Genomic DNA, 22070 nt, shown 5'->3' with positions numbered 1-22070 from the left:
AAAAAAACGTATTAAGTCTAGATTGTAAAATCATTACGGCCTATGTATTTCTACTCTATAGTCCCACATATTCGAATTTGAGAAGTTTTTAGTTACCTTCTAATAGAGTCCAGTCAATATCCTGGTTCTCTGGCTTAGTTAGTGCTGGGTATTTATTAAACAGGTTAGCCACGAAAGCTAAGTTGAGTTTGGGGTTTCCACTGACAACATCAGCAGGGGTAACAAACTGTCTGCAACCTAATTTATCTGCTTGTTGAAGCATACTCTCGGCTCTCTTCAAATCATCTGTTTCCTGTTGAAACAAAATAGGAAGACTTTGTCAAAGGCCATACTAAAAATGTAGAAAATGTCCCCACAATCATAGTCTGGGTATAGAGTTCTACTTTCTTTTAGCCAACATATGGTACTTATTATAAAATTGTTTTGAATGCAAAAAAAAAAAAAAGTTAGCGCTGTTAGAGGTGCAGTACTTTTAATATACACTAGATGGCGCGAGATCACATAACAAACTACAGAGTACATTTAACTAAATTGCATTAAGAAAGAAGTTATGTAAAAGCTTGGGGGAAACTCCCAGATTTTGTTTGAAAATCTGTAGAGAAAACATATACATTCACCATCTTCACTTTCTCCAGTTCCACTTTTCCTTTTTTCCTTCTCAATAGGAAAACAGCTTCAATTCTCCTTTTAAGCCATCTCAAGTTAAATATTCAGATAGTTTCAGTAGAATTATGTTAAAATTTTTTTTCAAATGTACTTATCTACAATGAATCTCTACTAATTATTAAATGTGAAAGGGTATTAACTGTAGTCCTACTTAAGTCTCATTTAGAAAATAGTGTTCATTTTCCGTAAATTGTGGGTTCATTCTCCTCAAACGGGCTTATTTTGTTTGGCTGATTTACTACTTTCTGCTTTGGAGTTTCTCCTTGTCTCTACTGGCTCTCAGCTGAACTTCACTGAGGCTTCTGGGTACTGTGCATTAGGTCAATGAGCTTCATGACAGAGTCGACTCCTTGGAACTCAGGAACCTCTGGGGCTGTGTTATGCAGCAGAAGGAACTGGAAAGGAGGGCACTGTTGGAGAGCCAGCTAGAGAGAGAGGAAGTTGTGCTGAGCTGTGGAAGTCGGCTCCCCTGGCTGAGGGAGAAGATAGATACCTTCATTCAGTGCATGTTCAAATCCCAAGGGAAATGCTTGTGAACTGTTGCTTGAATTGAAGAGAAGCAGAGAATCTATTTTTACTGATTTCTTTTGAGCATAGGGAGAATGGTGGAAGGCAAGACCAAGGATTAATCTCAGGGAACTGAAGGATTAAAAAAGTTAGGACGAAGGGAAGGGATTTTTTCCATTACAAAGATCAAGAGAAAAAAGTTAAACTGAAATTGAAAAAAGGTGAAACTATTCAGAGTTAAAATTAGGCCTTGGTTGGACGTGGTGGCTCACGCTTGTAATCCCAGTACTTAGGGAGGCCGAGGCAGGAGAATTGATTGAGCCCAAGAGTTTGAAACTAGCCTGGCCAACATGGCGAAACCTCGATTCTTGGGAAAAAAACAAAAAACAAAAAAACAAAGGTCCTAAAGAAGGTGTAAAGCGGAAAAAGGTGAAGGACACTGAAAACCATGAGAATAGCATGAGCAAAGGCACCTGGGTGGTGCTGGGAAGGAAGGTTGGGGTGGGGAATACAGACTTTTGGGGAAATAACACCGGATAGATTTTAGAGCAAGATTTGTAGGGTGAGTGCCAAGCAGAACATTTCAGACTGAATTCTAGAGTCAACAGAAGAATCCTTGTCGGATTCTGAAGAGGGAAGAGACAAAAGAGTGTTTTAAGATCAATTGGATTGACTAGAGAAGGGGTGTATCAGAATCAGTTAGTATACTGATGCCATTTACCCTGGTATCAGATCACATGGCTAGCCATCCCAGACAGCTCCCTTCTTGGACAAGATGGCCCCTCATTCCTACCAAGAGTGACCTGAGCTGAAGAGTTTTGCATTTAACATACAGACAGAAATATAAGCACACAAGTCAGTTACAAATTCAGTTCTGGTAAGGGCAGCATAAAAATGGTTTAGCCAATGTAATCCACTCCATCCTATGGCATAATAGGATAGATATATGGATTTTGTTAATTAGTAGCATGCATTCCATATCTAATGGGTACAAAAACCACAGATTCCTAGAAACTTGGGACTAAATAGTCCAGTCTAACTCCTTACTTTATGGATGAACAAAGTGAAATCCAATTTTGAGAAGGAACTTGCCCAAGGTCACTAAACAAATTAGTGACATAACCAGGGAACATGGTCTCTGAGAGTGATTCCTTAAATTAGATTTCATAGATTGGGAGTTTGTAAAACATAATCACATTACTCTCAACACAGGAATATGAATATATGTATATATGAATATACAGTCACTAAATCTATTACTGTGGCTGTAATCCAAATACTTGGCAAAGGTTAGCTTCTAGTTGCTTATTTCCCCATACTTGTTTTGAATATTTTATGCCATTCACATAAATCAATACCACAACAACGATGGAATTCACTAACAATCAAAATAAATAAAAGCTAGTTTTCTGGCCTCTGAATTACATGTACAGTAATACATTTTAAAATAATGCTTAAAATTGCCAACTCCACTTCATGCAATTATAAAAATTATTGTATTTATAAGAAATTGACAATAATTTTGGAAGATTGTAGAATTCAAAGAGCACTTATACTTACATTGAAACCCGACATGTTAATATCTATCCGTGGTTCACCTTCCTTTTGTCCTTTTGGTGCGATTTGATTGAGAAGATGGAAATAGGCTTTGGAATCCTACAAAGAATTGAAAATGTCAGTGAGATCACAGTGACAAGGAATGAATGTATCCTATTGTCCCATGTTTGGAAGCCTATTTGCATTGGACTTTTTGAGAATATATGGCACAAATCTCTCTGCCTTCTAATTTAACAGGTGTCTTCCCCAGAAAAGTCCATCTATCTGGCCTTATATCTGTCTTGCATTTGGATGAACTGGATTTTGACATGACTTCACAATTATTAAAGTCATCGATACAATAATGCTAATAAACATATAACCAGTTCTGTACCTTCACTGAATTACTGAAGTCAATAAGCTTGATAGACAAAACAAGCATTTAAAAAAGTAGAAGAGCAGAAATCCAGGAAGCATAGAAGAAAGAGAAAATAAACAGGTTATACCATTACAAAGCATAATGAATATACCACACCTATGAAGAAGAGATTAGCTATGTTATAGATGTATTAAATTGTAAATTTAAATGACAAAAGCATTAAATGATAAACATTTTAGTTGCTAAAATAACACTGAGCCCTCTATGATCTGAATGTACTTAAAAAAACAAACGTCTCTTTTCGTTTTAAACCCCTGGACTAAATCACTTGAATGTTGTTTTCTTAGAATCCCAACACTGAAAACAATGGGGTTTGCTCACAGTCAACATGAATTCAGGTTGTGTGGACAACTCCACAAAACACAGCTTGAAAACCATTGTACTCGCACAAACGCTTATTAAGAGCCTTCACACACGTGCCAAGTAAATTCCTGCATCTTTGGAATGCTAGAGGACAGGAATTTAAGTGAAGGGTCCTTAATCCTGCCATATGTGAAGACCACCTTCCAGGTATGATATTAATAGTTTCCTGTTACTGGGCTTTGAAGGTCCAGACAGGCTATGAAGAAGTGTTTCTCATAGTCTGTGTGCATACTAACACCTGAGGAAGTTGCTCAATACGTGAATTACTGAATCCAATTCCTGAGCTACCAAAAATAAATGTCTGGGAGCTGCCCAGAAAGGTGCCTTTTAAATCAGCTACCCAAGTGAGTTTGAAACTTGGTGCCATAAATGATTCTAAGAATGGGGAAAATCAGGTGATTGAAAGCTATTTCAGAGCAATTCTTAAATAGCCAACTCCGATCCTATCATTCGGGGGGGCATAGCATTTACCTCTTAAGGAATAGTGTACTACAGCTGTGGAAGTGCTTTCACTTCCAATTACTTGCTAAAGCTACATAAACAATTTATAATCTAAACCTATGGTCTTGAGAAGAACAAGTAAAGAGCAGACCCAGCAAAATCTGTATTTAGTACCCTGAAAAGGGCTTTACAGGTGAAAATTTGAACTTGAATACAGATAAACTGGAAGTTGGTTTCCGCATTACCAAACAATTATTTCCTTTTTAAAAATATTCATGGCCGGGCGCGGTGGCTCACGCCTGTAATCCCAGCACTTTGGGAGGTCGAGGCGAGCGGATCACGATGTCAGGAGATCCAGACCATCCTGGCTAACATGGTGAATCCCCATCTCTACTAAAAACAGAAAAAAAATTAGCCAGTCGTGGTCGCGGGTGCCTGTAGTGCCAGCTACTCAGGAGGCTGAGGCAGGAGAATGGCGTGAACCTGGGAGGCGGAGCTTGCAGTGAGCCAAGATGGCGCCACTGCACTCCAGCTTCGGCGATAGAGCGAGACTCCGTCTCAAAAAAAAAAAAAACAAAAAAAAAATCAATCGGACTTGGTGGTGTGGACCTGTAGTCCCAGCTACTTGAGAGGCTGAGGTAGGAAGATCGCTTGAGCCTGGGAGGTCAAGGCTTCAGTGAGCCATGTTAGCACCACTGCACTACAGCCTGGGTGACGAAGTGAGACCCTGTAACAACAACAACAACAACAAAAAACCTGGCCAAACATATTGTATAATTACAAGAGAGGGCAGGGTCAGTTGGTCTTATAATTTTGGGGCTATTCTTAATTTTCATGGATGAAATCGGTAGTACAGGCAACTCACTGCTTCCTCTCATCACTGAACAAAATCATATGATCGCCTATGCATAGTACTGTTTTCACAGCCTTGCTGGTCAGTAACGTCTGATGAAGATCCTTAAGTTTTTTTCCTGTGTACCAACATCTGGATGTCAGACAGAATTAAGGCAGTTAAGGAGAACTCCACACAATGTTTGCTATGGTAATATTGGCCCTCTCTGCATGAGAAGCCAAAGGCAACATGTAATAAATGTCTTCCTCCATTGTTAGTTTTCCCCCACTGCTCATGATAAACAGTGAGTAAAAAAAAAATTCAATTCAATGCAAGAAATATGAGGGTCTTGTATGTGCCACATACTATGTTATAGGTTGGCTTTAGTAGGAGGGCCCTGGAGCAGGGGCTGAGGTAGGATACACAGACATAAATAAGAGCTCATCACTATCCTCGAGGAACTCACAACTAAAGGTAGGATAAAATGAGAGGAGAAGCCAAATAAAAATGGTTAAGAGGAAATCGTGAGGCCCTTCCTCTCTCTTCTAGGTGTGTTTACTAACAGGTACACTGAGGCCTGGGAAAGGCAGTTAAGAATGGAATAGTCATGTCCTATTCTTTAATACTCCATGTTTAACAATCGGCAGAATATAACAAATTAGCATTATAATGATAAATTAGCACAATATTTTTACCTTTTTCCACAAAATAAAACATAGGTGCTAATGCTCCTTATCTGGCTCTACTTCTCTTCTAAAATCTACCTTCAGGGCCAAGAGGCAACAAGGCTTGGTGATACAGTGTTAGGATTTTCCCTCTGTTAAGCTGGGATGAAATCTTCCAGCTATTATATCCCCCCAAAATGTTGTGGCTCTTTGAACAGTTACCTTGATGTCAGCACTAAAGTTGTTAATTTTTTGCCAGCCCGAGTTTTCCAAATGAAAGTTTGCCCATCTAAGCAGAAGCTCTTCTGGAGACAATTTCATAAGTTCCTCCAAAGTCTCACCATCTCGGAGCAAAGCAGCCAAGGCTAGGAGAAAAAAAAAACCCCACAGTCATTATATGACATAATAATGGTCATGCCAAGTTCATTCAGTCTTTTGACACTGTTAAGTAATAGAGGTGCAAAAACTACTATGACATAGCTCCTGGTTTCAAGGTACTTATAATCTACTCAAAAGGATAAATATATAATATATATAATAACATAATACTACAATTTATTCTTTTCTCTGTTATTCTTCACATTCCAAATACCAAATGAGGTTATGGCCTTTAAGCTTAATGGAAGCTTCACATTATGTCATATGTTTGTATAAATTGTTCTTATTTAACACTTCTAAAGTCAAGGATTTGGGGAAAAATGTTTAAAATTTGGGAATCTTTTACTTAGCCTTGTGATTAAAGTCAAAGATTCTGAGAAAGATATTTAACATTTGGGAATCTTTTACTTAACCTGTTGATTAAAGTAGTCTAGAAACACTGTGGTATTTGTATTTAAGTATAATTAATCAATTAATTCTTGAAGGCTCAAGCCTATTTTAACAGGAATATAATTCAACCTTATATTTTCTTTTTCTTTTCTTTCTTTTGAAAGAGTCTTGGACTACTGACCAGGCTGGAGTGCAGTGGCATGATTTTGGCTCACTGCAACCTCTGCCTCCCGGGTTCAAGCGATTCTACTGCCTCAGCTTCCCGACTAGCTGGGACTACAGGCGCACGCCACCATGCCCAGCTAACTTTTCTATTTTAAATAGAGACGGGATTCCATCATGTTGGCCAGTGTGGTCTCCAACTCCTGGCCTCAAGTGATCCACCCGTCTCGGCCTCCCAAGGTGCTGGGATTACAGGCGTGGTCCAACACACCCGGTTGCAACCTTACATTTTTTTTTGTCGTTGTTTTTTGTTTTACTTTCTTTCTTTCTTTCTTTCTTTTTTTTTGAGACAAAGAGTCTCGCTCTTTCACCCAGGCTGGAGTACAATGGCACAATCTCAGCTCACTGCAACCTCCGCCTCCCGGGTTCAAGCAATTCTCCTGCCTCAGCTTCCCGAGTAGCTGGGACTACAGGTGCGTGCCACCACACCTGGCTAATTTTTTGTATTTTTAGTAGAAACGGGGTTTCACCATGTTAGCCAGGCTGTGATTGTGCCACTGCACTCCAGCCTGGGTGACAGAGTGAGACCCTGTCTCCAAAAAAGAAGATGGTGCAAAATGGTGGGGCTGAGGGTGGTAATGGGGTAGAAGTTGTGTAGGCAGAACAGAAAAAAATAATCAAGTTTGAGGACTTCAGGAAAGCTCCTTAATCTCTCTGTGCTTTTGTGTCATTATTGCAAAATGAACTGTAAAGTGCCAGAGAAATGTGAATTACTAGGTAAAGAAGAGAGTCATGTAATTAGACTATTTTCCTGAATAACTCTATAGCATTACCTTATGTTCATTCTAGTTATCACCATTTAATCACCTCCATTAAGTGAGAGCATGAAAGTCTGCATGACTAGAAAAAACATAACCAATAAACAACTTCCAGAATGACTGCGTTCCATTACCTTCATTCCTGCTTAATTCAATGTCAGCAAACAAACCGATCTTAATGATCTGCCAAAGCAGTCCCAAAACCAGATGAGGTTTCCCAGCCCTCAAATCTTCTGCACCAATGTTCACAACATGACACCCAATGGCAGAAGCAGAGTTCAGTGCCAAGTTCAAGTTTTCCTGCAAGACAGCCAAATTACACACTTGCTTCTTGACCTTTCCATTTTTTAGCAGTCTACTTTCTCCCTTCACTGAAAATAACATTCAATGAGGAAATTAATACCTGTATTAATTTCATCCATATATGTGTCACAAAAAACAAATTCTAGATTTTTGTGTTAGAAAGCCTAGCTAAGACAAATTTCAGCCTTATTGCTATTGCCTTTTGCAGAACCTCAGGAGAAGTTAACTTTGTATTTTTATTTGGTACCTTTTGAAGTATGCTGGCACTAAAGGAAAAGGCTGAGTACCACAGTAAATATATCCATGTGAGTAAAGTGTTATCATCCCAAAAATGCCCAAATGGGTGAGAGACAATCAGTACTGCATATGCCCAAAAGAGTTTTAGAAGTTATCAATGTCCACATCCCAAGAGGTGCTCTTCCCTGAGGGAATTTTGCTAATAATCTAATATTCACTTGATAGGAAAAAAAATGCTCCATTCCTTAATCACACCAGTTAATTAAGAGCTTATATACTTCTGCTTATCTCTGTAGTGCTTGAATACATTATGAAATGAAGAGAACATGGGGCTTTGAAATTAGAATGGGATTTGAACCTCAGTTCCAACATTACTCTCAGGCAAGCTCAGAAACCTTTCTGAGTCCCAGTTCTGTCTGTATAATTTGGATAACAATCCCACACTCAACAGTTTTTACAAGGATTGATTGGGAGCCTACAGAGTGTGGAAGCTGAAGTCTGTAGAACAGGTCCTCAAACAGTAATTTCATGTTAAAGGGCGGGGAGAACAATGCATACCTGAATGATGAAGGGTGTAAGTTTCTTCTTGTTGATTGCTCTTTCATCAATGGTATCAGGAACTGAAAGGTTAATCATTTTACTGAAACAAAAATAAAAAAGTTGATTTTAAAAAAGAAGAGTTGATTTACTTTTATAAAGTGGCTGTAAACATTTACAAGTATGTTAAAGCTTACTATAAAATCTTTCATGTACTCTAAAAAATGCAACTAGATGAGTTTTATCATGTTGATCATAATAAACTACACATATGGAAAATAAAAATTAAAAAAAAAAAAAAGACCAAGGCCTGATGTGGTGGCTCATCTCTATAATCCCAGCCCCAGCACTTTGGGAGGCTGAGGCAGGAGGAGTGCTTGAGGCCAGGAGTTCCAGACCAGCTTGGGCAATATAGTGAGACTCTGTCTCTACAAAAAAGATAAAAAAATTAGCCAGGCATGGTGGCATGTGCCTGTAGTACTAGTTACTCAGGAGGCTGAGGAAAGAGGATAGCTTGAGCCCGGGAGTTCAAAGTTACAGTGAGCTACGATCACACCATTGCACTCCAGCCTGGGCAACAGAGCGAGACCCTGTCTTAAAAAAAAAAAAAAACAAACCCCTGGCCAGGCATGGTGGCTCATGCCTGTAATTCCAGCACTTTGGGAGGCCAAGGCAGGTGGATCACCTGAGGTCAGGAGTTGGAAACCAGCCTGGCCAACACGGGAAAACCCTGTCTCTACTAAAAATACAAAAATTAGCACAGCGTGGTGGCACACACCTGTAGTCCCAGCTAGTTGGGAGGCTGACACAGAAGAATCACTTGAACCTGGGAGGTGGAGGTTGAAGTGAGCAGAGATCATGCCACTGCACTTCACCCTGGGCAATACAGCAAGATGCTGTTTAAAAAAAAAAAAAAAAAAAAAAAACCAAAAAGACCAAAATATGTGTATAGCAGATGGGTATCTCTGAGCAGAGGATTGTAACATGCTTTCTCTTTTATTTATTTTTAAATTTTGTCTCATTCTTTTATGAAAATAACTTGGGATATTGAAAACAAAACTTGGGCCAGGTACAGTGTGGCTCACGCCTGTAACCCTAGCACTTTGGGAGGCCAAGGAGGGCAGATTGCTTGAGCTCAAGAGTTCAAGTCTAGCCTGAGCAAGATGGTGAAACCCCATCTCTACAAAAAATTAAAAAAAAAAAAAATTAGCCAGGCATAGTGGTATGTGCTTGTAGTCCTAGCTACTTTGGAGACTGAAGTGGGAGGACTGATTGAGCCAAAGAGGTCATGGCGGCAGCAGTGAGCCATGACTGAATCACTGCACTCCAGCCTGGGTGACAGAGCAAGACCCTGTCTCAAAAAAAAAAAAAAAAAAAAAAAAGTGGAGGGAGAACTTTATTGAATATATTTTAAATACATAAAATCCTGCATTGAAAATGAGTCTTTTCCACAAAACAGTACAATTAGTTGAGCATGAGATTCTTTCATTCACCAAATGTTTACTGAGTGCCTCAACAATAAGCCAGACACTATATTTGGTGCTGGTAGTACAGTGGTGAGAGAAAGATTAGGTAGGCTATAGTCTGTGACTCATTAGGAAAAAACTCATTTGGTAAAATCTAGATTTAGACTTTAACATTTTATTTTTTATTTTATTACTTTTTAGAGACAGGGTCTAACTCTGTCGCCTGGGCTGCAGTACAGAGGCCCAAATCATAGCTCGAATCACTGCAGCCTCGAACTCCTGGGCTCAAGGGATCCTCCAACCTCAGCCTCCAAGTACCTGGCATTACAAGTGTGAGCCACTATGCCTGGTTCTAACATATTAGATGTTCATAATACTGCCCTAATATACATAAAGAAAGCCATGCTTCTTTCCATGCAAAATTTAAATCTTAAATAGTTCAATATGACTATCTCTTATTATTTTTATATTATTTATTTTTTGAGTTCTGCAGGGTGAGTTCCCCAGAGAAACTGGCAGTCTTCTCTCTGTATTAAAACACAAGGGAGGCCGGGCACAGTGGTTCATGCCTGTAATCCCAGCACTTTGGCAGGCTGAGGCGGGAGGATCACTTGATGTCAGGAGTTCGAGACCAGTCTGGCCAACATGGTGAAACCCTGTCTCTACTAAAAATACAAAAATTAGCTGGGTGTGGTGGTGAGCACCTGTAGTCCTATCTACTCGGGAGGCTGAGGCACAAGAATTGCTTGAACCTGGGAGGTGGAGGCTGCAGTGAGCTGAGGTCACGCCACTGCACCCCAGCCTGGGCAACAGAGCAAGGCTCCATCTCAGAAACAAAAACAAAAACAAAACACACACATGGGAAATTATGTCTTCACTGCCTATAAATGGAACACAAAGGAAATGTATATATGTATTTTTATTTCTTAGACAGACAGGGTCACCCAGGCTGGAGTTCAGTGGTGCAAATCCTGACTCACTGCCGCCTTGTACTCCTGGGCTCAAGTGATCCTCCTGCCTCAGCCTCTCAAGTAGCTGGGACTAAGGGCATGCAACCCCATATTGGGTTAATTTTTAAATTTTTTGTAGAGACAGGGGTCTTGTTTTGTTGCCCAGACTGGACCTAACTCCTGGCCTTCAGCAATCTTGCTGCCTCAGCCTCCCAAAGGGCTGGGCATAAGCCACCATGCCCAACCTATCTTACATTTTTAAAATCAGCTTTTCAAACAAACAAAATGACCCTATTGCAAAAAGAAGAATTGTATATACTATAATATATACTGTCAGCCGGGTGCAGTGGCTCATGTCTGTAATCCCAGCACTTTGGAAGGCTGAGGCGGGCAGATCACCTGAGGTCTGGAGTTCGAGACCAGCCTGACCAACATGGAGAAACCCTATTTCTACTAAAAAAAAAAAAAAAAAAAAAAGCCGGGCATGGTGGTGCATGCCTGTAGTCCCAGCTACTCAGGAGGATGAGGCAGGAGAATGGCTTGAACCTGGAGGCGGAAGTTGCAGTGAGGCGAAATCGCACCATTGCACTCCAGCCTAGGCAACGAGAGTGAAACTCCGTCTCTCTCACATATATATATATATACACACACACACACACATATATATATATACATACATACATACATATATATATAGTTGAGAGCAAAACTCCGTCTCTCTCATATATATATATATATATAGTCATCTGAAATATGTCAACTGTACTACCCTAAGCACTTTGTATGTAGTAATTTACTTAATGCTCACAACAGCCCTGTGAGATAAGTATAATAATGGGGAGATCATAATAGACGGAAACTGAAATGCAAAGGGGTTGAGTATCATGAGTGGCAGTTGTACTCTGAAGTGTCGTACTCTGAAGAGTGGCAGGACTGAATAGAAAGAACTGAGGCAGACTGATTATGGAGCATGCTATTAACCACTGTGTGACACTGCCTCTATAAACTGGAACATCGACTGACAGTGTTGATAATCTTGTGTTATGTCTGCCAAGATGCTGTTGGCTGTGGGGCAGCAGCAGTGGCAAAAGCATTTTTTAGAAATAGGTCATTGGAGAGTGAGAACTGAAGAGTAGCCTCTTTTTTTCTTTTGGAAGCTGTGGTACTTCAGAATAAACAGACACTGACATACTTAAGTTCAACAAAGTTGTAATGTTCTGCTGGCTTGGTGTTGAGAAGAAAATAGAGGCTGGTAGCTTCCCTATAAAGAGGTTGTCGATCTATGGCTGAATTTTAGATTCATGGACAGACCTAGAGATTAAATCAAAAAGGCAGAAACTGGGTAATTTTCCATTCTAATTATTTCTTGAGGTGAATCTGTCAAGCATGCAGAAACAAATATATCAATTATATGGAAGGCTATTTTTGGATATCTGGATATAAAACAAGCTAACATCTTACCAAAGCACAATTCCATCACCAACAGCTTTGAACAGGTCATCGGTGTTAGGGTTCATTGGTATAACATGTCTACAATCAGGATCATTTTCCAAAGCTTTGTTTATCCAGTTAACAAAAGCATATTTTTCTTCCTCTAAAATTATGTTAAATAACAAGACATTAGTTCATACTCTAGGTTATTAACTATTTGACTCCAAAGCCTAAAATAGTTGTGCAGTAGTGCTGAAAGTTAATGTGTCAGAAACATGTGGTAATTCTGTGTGGAAACCCAGACACTTCGATGCAACACAGTGGTTATTAGGTATTACAAAATTAAGAAAAAAAATAGAACACGTTAACCGGTCCTCAGAAAAGTTACAAAATTCCTTAAAAATTACACTTATATTATTGTATAATGCACTGTAATAAAGCCTATCATTACATGGATTGTATCCTGTCTCTTGCAAGCTAACAAAGCCATACAATAAATACTTATAATGCCTTTATGACAAGTATTAGTCTCAAGCCTAAATACATGTCATAAAGGACTTCTACTTTATTCTTAATTAGAAGGTAATGTTTTCCTAGAGCCCTTCCTTGACATTACAGCAACCATCCCACTTAGCACATTGTGTTAACCTATTGCATATGAAATGATTACCTGAGTAAGAATGCTGTGTTCCTTCGCTGGACAACTCTGAAGTTCCGCCCAGAGCACAAATACCTTCTTTCCTGTTGATTGCTTTGCGGAAGGTCTTGGCAATATCACTACTTTTTACCTCTTGAAAAATCTATTAATTAAAGTAATTTTGTTGATTCACAATTAATTTCAAATTACATACAATAAGCATATTTATATTCTTTTATATCTTGATCACTTACGTTTTTCCCATAGCTGATGTTAAAAGATATAAAAAATTGGGCTTGAGTTTTTGAAATGCTAAACAAGTACTACGATACTGCTGCTGAAAATGAAGCACCAGAATGTCAATTGCACACACTTGTCAAAAACATTAAGTGCTACATGCATTGAATCCACTTTAACCAAAAACTAATGTGGTTCAAAGGCACAGGTAAATCTGCTAATTTTCCACAAACAAGGAAGGCTTTATTCTTTTCCTGGAGAGAAAACATTGAAGAATCCCCCTTCTTTAATAAAAATTATTTTTTTTCTGGCCGGGCGCGGTGGCTCAAGCCTGTAATCCCAGCACTTTGGGAGGCCGAGACGGGCGGATCACGAGGTCAGGAGATCGAGACCATCCTGGCTAACACAGTGAAACCCCGTCTCTACTAAAAAAAACACAAAAAACTAGCCGGGCGAGGTGGCGGGCGCCTGTAGTCCCAGCTACTCAGGAGGCTGAGGCAGGAGAATGGCGTAAACCCGGGAGGGGGAGCTTGCAGTGAGCTGAGATCCAGCCACAGCACTCCAGCCTGGGCGACAGAGCAAGACGCCATCTCAACAACAACAACAACAAAAATTATTTTTTAAAAATTTTTTTGTTATACTTTAAGTTCTAGGGTACATGTACACAACGTGCAGGTTTGTTACATATGTATACATGTGCCATGTTGGTGTGCTGCACCCATTAACTCATCATTTACATTAGGTATATCTCCTAACACTATCCCTCCCCCTCCCCCCACCCAATAAAAATTGTTGATGCAAAGAAAGATAAAATTTTATGATCTAACCGAAAAACTATTTTACAGTATAATGGGGTAGCTCATTAAGAATTCATTAAATCAAAAGTTACAGAATAATACGGTTAAAAAAAGTGTTAAGCTGGTAGTAATAGATGACTATCAAGAATAAATACCAAAAAGAAGCTTTTCAGTGATTGTCTTATTGGGGCATTTAAGAAGTCCAGCTTCTCTTCACAGTAAGGAACATTCTAATTATACAAAAGCAAGTTATAACAAAGTAAGTTTCACATCCTAGTACTGTGTAACCATCTGATTGGACATTCTAAAGTTCTGTCTATATTTTTCTGAGGTATTGGAATTTACCTAATTCCAAATGTGTTCCTGATCCACCAATGCGCATGGCTAAATTAGTCAAAGCCAGTAAAACAGGAGCAAGATGTAGAAGCTGTATACAACTTTCTTTAAATGGTGTTTAGAACCCCATTTAAGTGGATTCATTGAAAGAAAACTTAAGACTTAATGGAAAAGTTGCTGAACAAATGCAATTCAAAGACCTTTAACATTCGTGACAAATATGTATTCACACACACATCTCAGGAGGATGCAGCCTATGTCTGCAGTTCACAGAACAGGGTTATAATATACATAACAGTTCAGGTTGTATGTGTCAGAGCAGGCACGAGCAGAAGCAGAAATCCAGCCCAAGCTATACTAACCAAGCCTTGTGTCTTGCACAGGACTGTGTCAGGCCGAAAGGAGTGCCTTGTTGTATTTCATCTTTCCAGGAAGGCACCTTTTTGTAATTAATCCATCTAGAGAAAGTGACTTTTAGTAACTGGTAGAAAAGTTGCTGTATGTGTTGTCAGTAGCCCTATTACTTAGTCATCTTTTCCTGTTGCCTTTCTTAAATCCTAACTTTCTTTGGACTTACAAATACAATTCTGTTTGAGAGAATAGTTAGTAAGCAGTTAAATTTTACAAAATCAAGCTTACTCAGTATTTCCATAGCTGCGATTCTGTGCTAGCTATACCGGTAATTTTGGAGGTAGAATTTTAGAATAAATGTCTGTGTGTGTCTATGTTTGCATATGTATGCAGACACACACATATGCACTACTCTAAATACTACACACAACCAATGAAATCACCCTGCTCTGTGGCCATTATACTGACTTCTAAGTATCAACAGTGAGGAGCTGATGCACACACTTCAGGCAGTTTTCAAATTATTAAAATATTTTTATTTACAATGTGATGTTTTAGTTCAACTGTACGTTAACTGTGATGCATTTTGATCCCATAGCTCTCCTTTTGATAACAATGCACCTGCTCTGTGAAAAGACAATAGTCACTAGTCTACTTCTTTCTGTACTCTACTTCATTTAGTGAAACATTGTCTAATAAGTTAAAATCTGAAAGGTGTGCATTTCTTCATGCCTAACATACCAAAGTCCCTGCAATGACAAAAGTGTTACAGCTTCAGAATGAGATATGTAAAGTTATTTTTCCTATTACAAGTGCTTCTGCTTCAAGGATCTTTTACTTCTAAAACTTAGGTTGTTTCAAGTATCGTGATTTCAGCTAAAAAATAAATCCAAATTTGTTTATGTCACAGAAAAAAGGATTAATTCGTATTTAAAAAAGAGAACGTCTGGGAATTCGAATTAATAACTAGAACTAGCAAAGTAGGCTGGGCACGGTGGCTTATCTGTAATCCCAGCACTTTGGGAGGCCGAGGTGGGTGGATCACTTGAGGCCAGGAGGAGTTCAAGACCAGCCTGGCCAACTTGATGAAACCCCATCTCTACTAAAAATACAAAAATTAGGTGGGCATGGTGGTGCATGCCTGTAACCCCAGCTACTCAGGAGGCTGACGCATAGAATCACTTGAACCCAAGAGGCAGAGGTTGCAGTGAGCCAAGATGGTGCCACTGTACTTCAGCCTGGGCAAGAGAGCAAGACTCTGTCTCAAAAGAAAAAAAAAAAGGAAAATAAATTAAAAAAATATATATGTATATATAGAATGTCTCTGCTATATATCCTAATGCAATTACTTATGTAGCTCTAGTAAAACTCCTTCTTATGCTTGGCAATGAAATGCAAAGTTGTAATTAAGTTTGCTAATTTTCAAAGGTCTTGCAAAAGTTACACGACCTTCATTTTCTAAATTGTTTCAAATAAATTATTCCAGCTAAGCTTAAACTTTTAGTTTCATAGTATTTTCTTCTATTCCTTGGATTTTAAAGAAGTAAAAATGGGCTGGGTGCAGTGGCTCATGCCTGTAATCCCAGCACTTTGGGAGGCTGAGGTGGGCGGATGACTTGAGGTCGGGAGTTTGAGACCAGCCTGACCAACATGGAGAAACCCCGTCTCTACTAAAAACACAAAATTAGCTGGTCGTGGTGGCGCATGCCTGTAATCCCAGCTACTCTGGAGGCTGATGCAGAAGAACCCCTTGAACCCAGGAGGCAGAGGTTGCAGTGAGCCGAGATCACGTCATTATACTCTAGCCTGGGCAACAAGAGTGAAACTCCATCTCAAAAAAAAAAAAAAAAAAAAAAAAAAGTAAAAATGATAAGAAAGAACTGAGATTTGTATGTCTGTGACATTGATTCACTACAAAAGAATCTGCATTTGACTTTCTACTTTCGTAAAGAAATCGCTTAAGTGGATGATAAAACTATTTGAGTACAAGCTTTGGCTTAACAAGAAATCTCTGAAATCAGAGATAGCACAAGGCTGACTACTGTGCTGGAGTCTTCTCAATGAATCTTTTCAAAGCTGCCCGTTGTGATACTAATGAGCTCACTGTTTTGTGCTGTTTTCTCTCCACAAGGAAAGACTTGCTTTATCATCTGTGAGCTAACTCCTGCTGTACTTTTCTCAGGAAGCAATATCCACTCTTGATCTATACATCCTTTTCAGTGTCCTTTATGGAATATACATGTTTTTTATTCCTTTTATTAAGTTTCACCGCCTTTCTCTCAAAGACGCTCAGCAACTGGCTAACTTCTTTTGACCCCAGAGTCAGCTCAACACAGGACAAGTGGCCAAACCAAAACAATCCAGAGGCATATGACTGAAGAAAGAAAGATTTCAGAAAGAATTGCAAAAAAAAAAAAAAAAAAAAAAAGAAAAAAAAATTGACTGGCTTCCAGTGTTTGGGGCTTATTTCCAAAATGTTTCCAAAGAGGCAGGTTTGAATTTTTCCATTATTTTGGAATGTCTTGTGGGCCTAAACTTAGTAATATTTGAAAAACATAACTTCTTTTAAAAAAAAAAAAGGAGTAACTACCCCAACAACTAACACATACAGCATTTACTATACGTCCAAGACTGTTCTGGGCAGCTTACTTCTCTGCTGAAAGTGCCATACTAGTTTAACAATCAAAGAAAAAAAGTCCTATTATCTTGTAAGCATAAAAATCCAGTATTTTTGGTTTTGAAGTGCTAAGAATTTTAAAAAGCAGGGTATTAAATTTAATTTTCACCTTTAAAGTTTACATACATATAATTTTGGGACTGTTTTTTGCCATACACACGCACACACGCGTGCGCACGCGCGCACACACACACACACACACACACACACACTTCTCTGAAATTAACATAAACTGTTTTTGTTTGTAGTTTGGTTTGCAATTAACATCCCTTAAGCAACAATTCAAAGAAAAAGCAAAAACCTAACAAGCGAGAACATGTTTATTTCTATTTCCTTATGCTAATATCTGACAGGAATAACATGATTTCTATTTCTTGGATAACTAAGCTCTACCCATATTTTGTTTGACAATTTGTAAGATGTTTCATTGATGACAAAGCAGATGGGTGTGGACAGACATTTGGTTAATACAGTCATAGTAGTAGCATCTGAAACTTCAGGCAGATTACTTTACTGTCCTTGATATTTCAAATTTCTTGAATAGCGGGGAGGTAGTGGAAAAAGCCACTAGTCCTTTGTGTAATATTGGGCAAAAAGGAAAAATCACTTCCTTTTTCAGAAATCCAAGTTTGCTTGTTTCTTTTCATTTGAAAAGTGTAGGAATGTAAATATAATGATTCCTTCCAATTCTAAAATGTATATTCTAACCTAAAATGTCCTCACGAATGTTGTTTTCTTAAAGCCCTGGTGTTGCCAAAATTATTGTGCATGTTCTTTACTTTCAAAGAATATACCAAGGCAATCACACCTCCTCCCTTAAAAGCCACAAATAGCTGTGTAGAAACTACATTTCAAAATCTACAAATTAACAATTTGCCCAAGATCATTTTCAAAGACATTTTCACAATTTTGTCCTTAATAATAATGACACACTGCAAATCCTATTGATTTTGATCTGTTCTTTCTAATATATTAAAAAATTCTGAGCAATAAATTTTATCAAAAACAGCCAATCATAGTTAACTGCTGCTCTGAGCTACTTTAAATTCACAATTAACCATGCAGTTAAAAGGGTAGCAAGTGATACACCAGAAAACATGCAAGTGCTCAAATTGCAAATAAACTGCAACTTACTATTGAACACAGAATTCAAAACAAAAGGCTTTGGCCATAACTGGAGACAAAAAAATGGTGGGAGAAAATCAGTATTTCAAAAGAAAATGGCAGGAACTATATCATTATAATTATGACACAAGTCTGCTTCTTTTTGTTTTTTTCTTTTGAGACGGAGTCTCGCTCTGTTACCAGGCTGGAGTGCAGTGATCTCGGCTCACTGCAACCTCCAACTTCCTGGTTCAAGCGATTCTCCTGCCCCAGCCTCCCAAGTAGCTGGAATTACAGGCACGCACCACCACACCCAGCTAATTTTTGTATTTTTAGTAGAGACCTGGTTTCACCATGTTGGCCAGCATGGTCTCCATCTTCTGACCTCGTGAGCCGCCCGTCTTGGCCTCCCAAAGTGCTGGGATTACAGGCATGAGCCACCGTGCCCGGCCGACAAGTGTGCATTTTAAAAACAATCACAAAATGCTGTCAGCTGAGTAGGCATCATTACTTGGTCAATTTGCTTCTTGAACTACTACGGTGTCCTAAAGGTGTTAATTCTAATTGAAAAAACATTTCAAAATTTCACTTGCTATGGTGAGCCACAGTTACTGATAGGAGTATGTTATCGTTTCAGTTGCCTTGGGGAAAAATAAACCATGACAAAGGAGGATAGGAGTGCTAGGATATTTGTGATAAATATTAGGCACTGATAACTAGTTTGTGATATACTGAAAGGAATTCCTAGTAAGATCTAGTCAAACTCAGCCTTAAATTAATAATAAATACACCAGTAAAGTCATAAAGGGTATCCTTAATTGAGGGAAGAAGCAACAGCTATTCTTTTATTTTTTTAATTAATTAATTAATTAATTAATTAATTTAGAGACAGGGTCTTGCTCTGTCACCCAGACTGGAGGGCAGTGGTGCTATCATAGCTCACTGTAGCCTCAAACTACTGGGCTAAAGCAATCCTCCTGCCTCAGCCTCCTGAGTAGCTAGGACTATAGGCTCGAGCTACCATGCTGGGCTAATTTAAAAAACGTTTTTGTACAGATGGGGTCTCCCTAAGTTGCCCAAGCTGACAAAGTCCCCCTAACTTGCCCAAGTTGATCTTGAATGCCTGGCCTCAAGAGACCCTCCTGCCTCAGCCTACCAAAGTGCTGGAGTTACAGGTGTGAGCCACCACACCCAGTCAGCTATTTTTAACATGTATCTCAAATACATTGTCAATAAATACAGACTGAAAATGGCATAAGTCTAAAAAATCTAGTCCTCACTTGCTAGCAGCCAATAGTGGTAGGCATTGAAGAACCATGTGCCAAGTATACATTTTCCAGGCACTGAGTAGAGAACACCAAAGTAAGTTCTGGGAGTGGAGTGGGGGGGTGAAAGAATTAAAAACTCAGCCCCTAACCTTGAAGAATATTTGATGAAACTAGAGAAGAAAATTTTAAATGCCTCTTCCAATGGACTAAAAAGATATGCTTCAAACTTTTAATTATCAAAATTATCATCCTAGAGAAAATGGTTCAGTTAAACACCCCTACCACAAGAGTGGAAAACAACTTTTTAATAAGAAAGTTCAGCTAAGGAAGCTTCCAAGACTGTGAGTCAGGGTGTATCATTAAAATTTTGGAGCACACTGTTCACCATGGGAGAGACAATACTTCAAAGATGTCACTTATCACCTTGATAACGGCCCTTTAATGATGCCATGAAAGAAGACTGTTCACATTATACAACTTATCACCTTAACACTTTACCATGTTATATCTTTGTTCCTGCAGTGCTCTTTTTCTCGATTCATTTGTTAAGATATTCTAGCAGCTAAAAGAAGTAAATTTAGTGGGCAGGATGACAGAAATTTATTAGTTATAACAGTACTAATATGATATATTTAGGAACTTAACATAATAGTACTTAATACTATAACATCCCACTAGATGAAGGAATATCTATTACTTCTAATAATCGGGAATTTTCACATACTTACGTAAACAAATTCGTCAAAACTTATTTTCCCATCTTTATTCCTGTCACCATCCAGCATGAGTTTCTGAATAATTTCTCTCACTTTATATCCTGGTAATGGCATATTAGCTTCCTTGAAGAGCTCATGAAGTTCATAGTCACAAATGAATCCATTGCTGTTGAGATCTTTGTAAAAAAGGAGAGCAAGCAAAAAAGGAAAAAATTGAGAGACATAATTTATTAAGAGTATTTCCCTTCATTTGAGGCTCAGTTCGTAAGCTCACTTAAATAAAATATTTTCTTATTGTGGGGAACATAAGATTGTTTGAAAGGGAAATGGACATTTTAGTGGAAAAAGCAAGGTTTTATATCATGTATCCTGTGATTTAAGCAATGTGTATGTAGATTTACTTAAAAAGAACATCCCTAAGTTCAAGAAAGCATAGTTGGTTAATACAATTATTATTAACTTGGAGCTAATAGGATTTTAAAAAAAGAACTAATAGATCGTAAACCTACAAAACACTTCCATAGTGTAGAACCATTTCTACTGTAACTATAGGAATTTTGTGTTTCTTATTCTTCCATTGCTCTAAAAGAACTTTTAGGAACTTAATGCTGATTCTGTTTCAAAGCACATCTGAAATTAAGCAATCATGTTCAGTGCCAATTATTTTGAGTTAATGTAAATAAACATTAATTCAAGACAAATACAGAGTTCATAAAAATAAATGCACTACTGACGAAATCAGATGTTTAACATGACTCTATAAATAACCTTTTAATTTTTGTACTACTGAAGTTTCTCAGAGTATATCTTGAAGTGCTGATTAAATGAATGATGTTTATTCTGAAGCTTTTAAAAATAGAAAAAAAACCTGATCAATGACCAAAAGTTAATTTATTGAGAAAAAGGCTAATGTCCTGAGGGTTGTAACCACTTAAGTATATATTTTTCTGTGAATACAGTTTGATGTTCACAAGTAATTTCAAATATCTTCTGTTCAATAATGACTTATTCCTTAGGTCCCGCTGATTTTCATATGTAAATTTAATTATAATAGAAGGAAACAACCTGAATAGAGAAATGACTCAAGATGACCTTAGCGCGTTTAAGAAAATGTATTGTGGCCGGGCACAGTGGCTCACGCCTGTAATCCCAGCACTTTGGGAGGCAGAGATGGGTGGATCACCTGAGGTCAGGAGTTCGAGACCAGCCTGGCCAACATGGTGAAATCCCCTCTCTACTAAAAATACAAAAAATTAGCCAGGCATAGTGGCGGGTGCCTGTAATTTCAGCTAATCGGGAGGCTGAGGCAGGAGAATCGCTTGAACCTGGGAGGTGGAGGTTGCAGTGAGCCAAGATAGCACGAGTGCACTCCAGCCTGGGCAACAAAGTGAGACTACATCTCAAAAAAATATTAAAATAAAAAATAAAAAAATAAAGCAGGCTAAGCACGGTGACTCACGCCTGTAATCCCAGCCTTTGGGAGGCGGAGGCAGGCGGATCACTTGAGCTCAGGAGTTCGAGACCAGCCTGGCCCACATGGCAAAACCCCATCTTTACTAAAAATACAAAAATTAGCTGGGTATGGTGGCAGGCGCTTATAGTCCCTCCTACTCGGGAGGCTGTGGCAGGAGAATCGCCTGAACCTGGATTGCGTCAATGCACTGCAGCCTGGGTGACAGAGCAAGACTCTGTGTCAAAAAAAAAAAAAAAAAAAAAAAGGGTAGGGAGTTAGACTGGGGCTATTTTGCCCCCAGGAGACATTTTTGATTCCCATAACTGGAGAAGGGAGTTGGGCTGGGAGAGGAAGCACCTGGCATACAGTGGAA

The 22070-nt window shown here is 38.7% G+C and overlaps 1 protein-coding gene across 4 annotated transcripts in view; it reads right to left on the bottom strand.

The window, feature by feature from the left end:
* PLS3 (plastin 3) overlaps positions 1–22070 on the bottom strand; it is an 87311-nt gene that overhangs the window by 7033 nt on the left and 58208 nt on the right. For 2 of the 4 annotated variants that reach the window (XM_025373241.1, XM_025373242.1), the window contains exons 3-10: positions 20257–20420; positions 12792–12921; positions 12152–12284; positions 8296–8377; positions 7332–7497; positions 5672–5814; positions 2734–2829; positions 97–292 (exon numbers count right to left, since the gene is read on the bottom strand). In XM_025373241.1, the coding sequence (XP_025229026.1) occupies positions 97–292; positions 2734–2829; positions 5672–5814; positions 7332–7497; positions 8296–8377; positions 12152–12284; positions 12792–12921; positions 20257–20420 (1110 nt within the window). Of the gene's footprint in view, positions 1–96; positions 293–2733; positions 2830–3103; positions 3131–5671; positions 5815–7331; positions 7498–8295; positions 8378–12151; positions 12285–12791; positions 12922–20256; positions 20421–22070 lie in introns of all 4 variants that reach the window. The other 2 variants (XM_025373240.1, XM_025373243.1) reach the window with 2 other exon arrangements.

The sequence above is a fragment of the Theropithecus gelada genome, chromosome X (genome assembly GCF_003255815.1).
Source record: "Theropithecus gelada isolate Dixy chromosome X, Tgel_1.0, whole genome shotgun sequence".
Lineage (NCBI taxonomy): Eukaryota > Metazoa > Chordata > Mammalia > Primates > Cercopithecidae > Theropithecus > Theropithecus gelada.
Note: the sequence above shows the minus strand (reverse complement) of the source record. Positions and strands in the feature narration are given on the sequence as shown.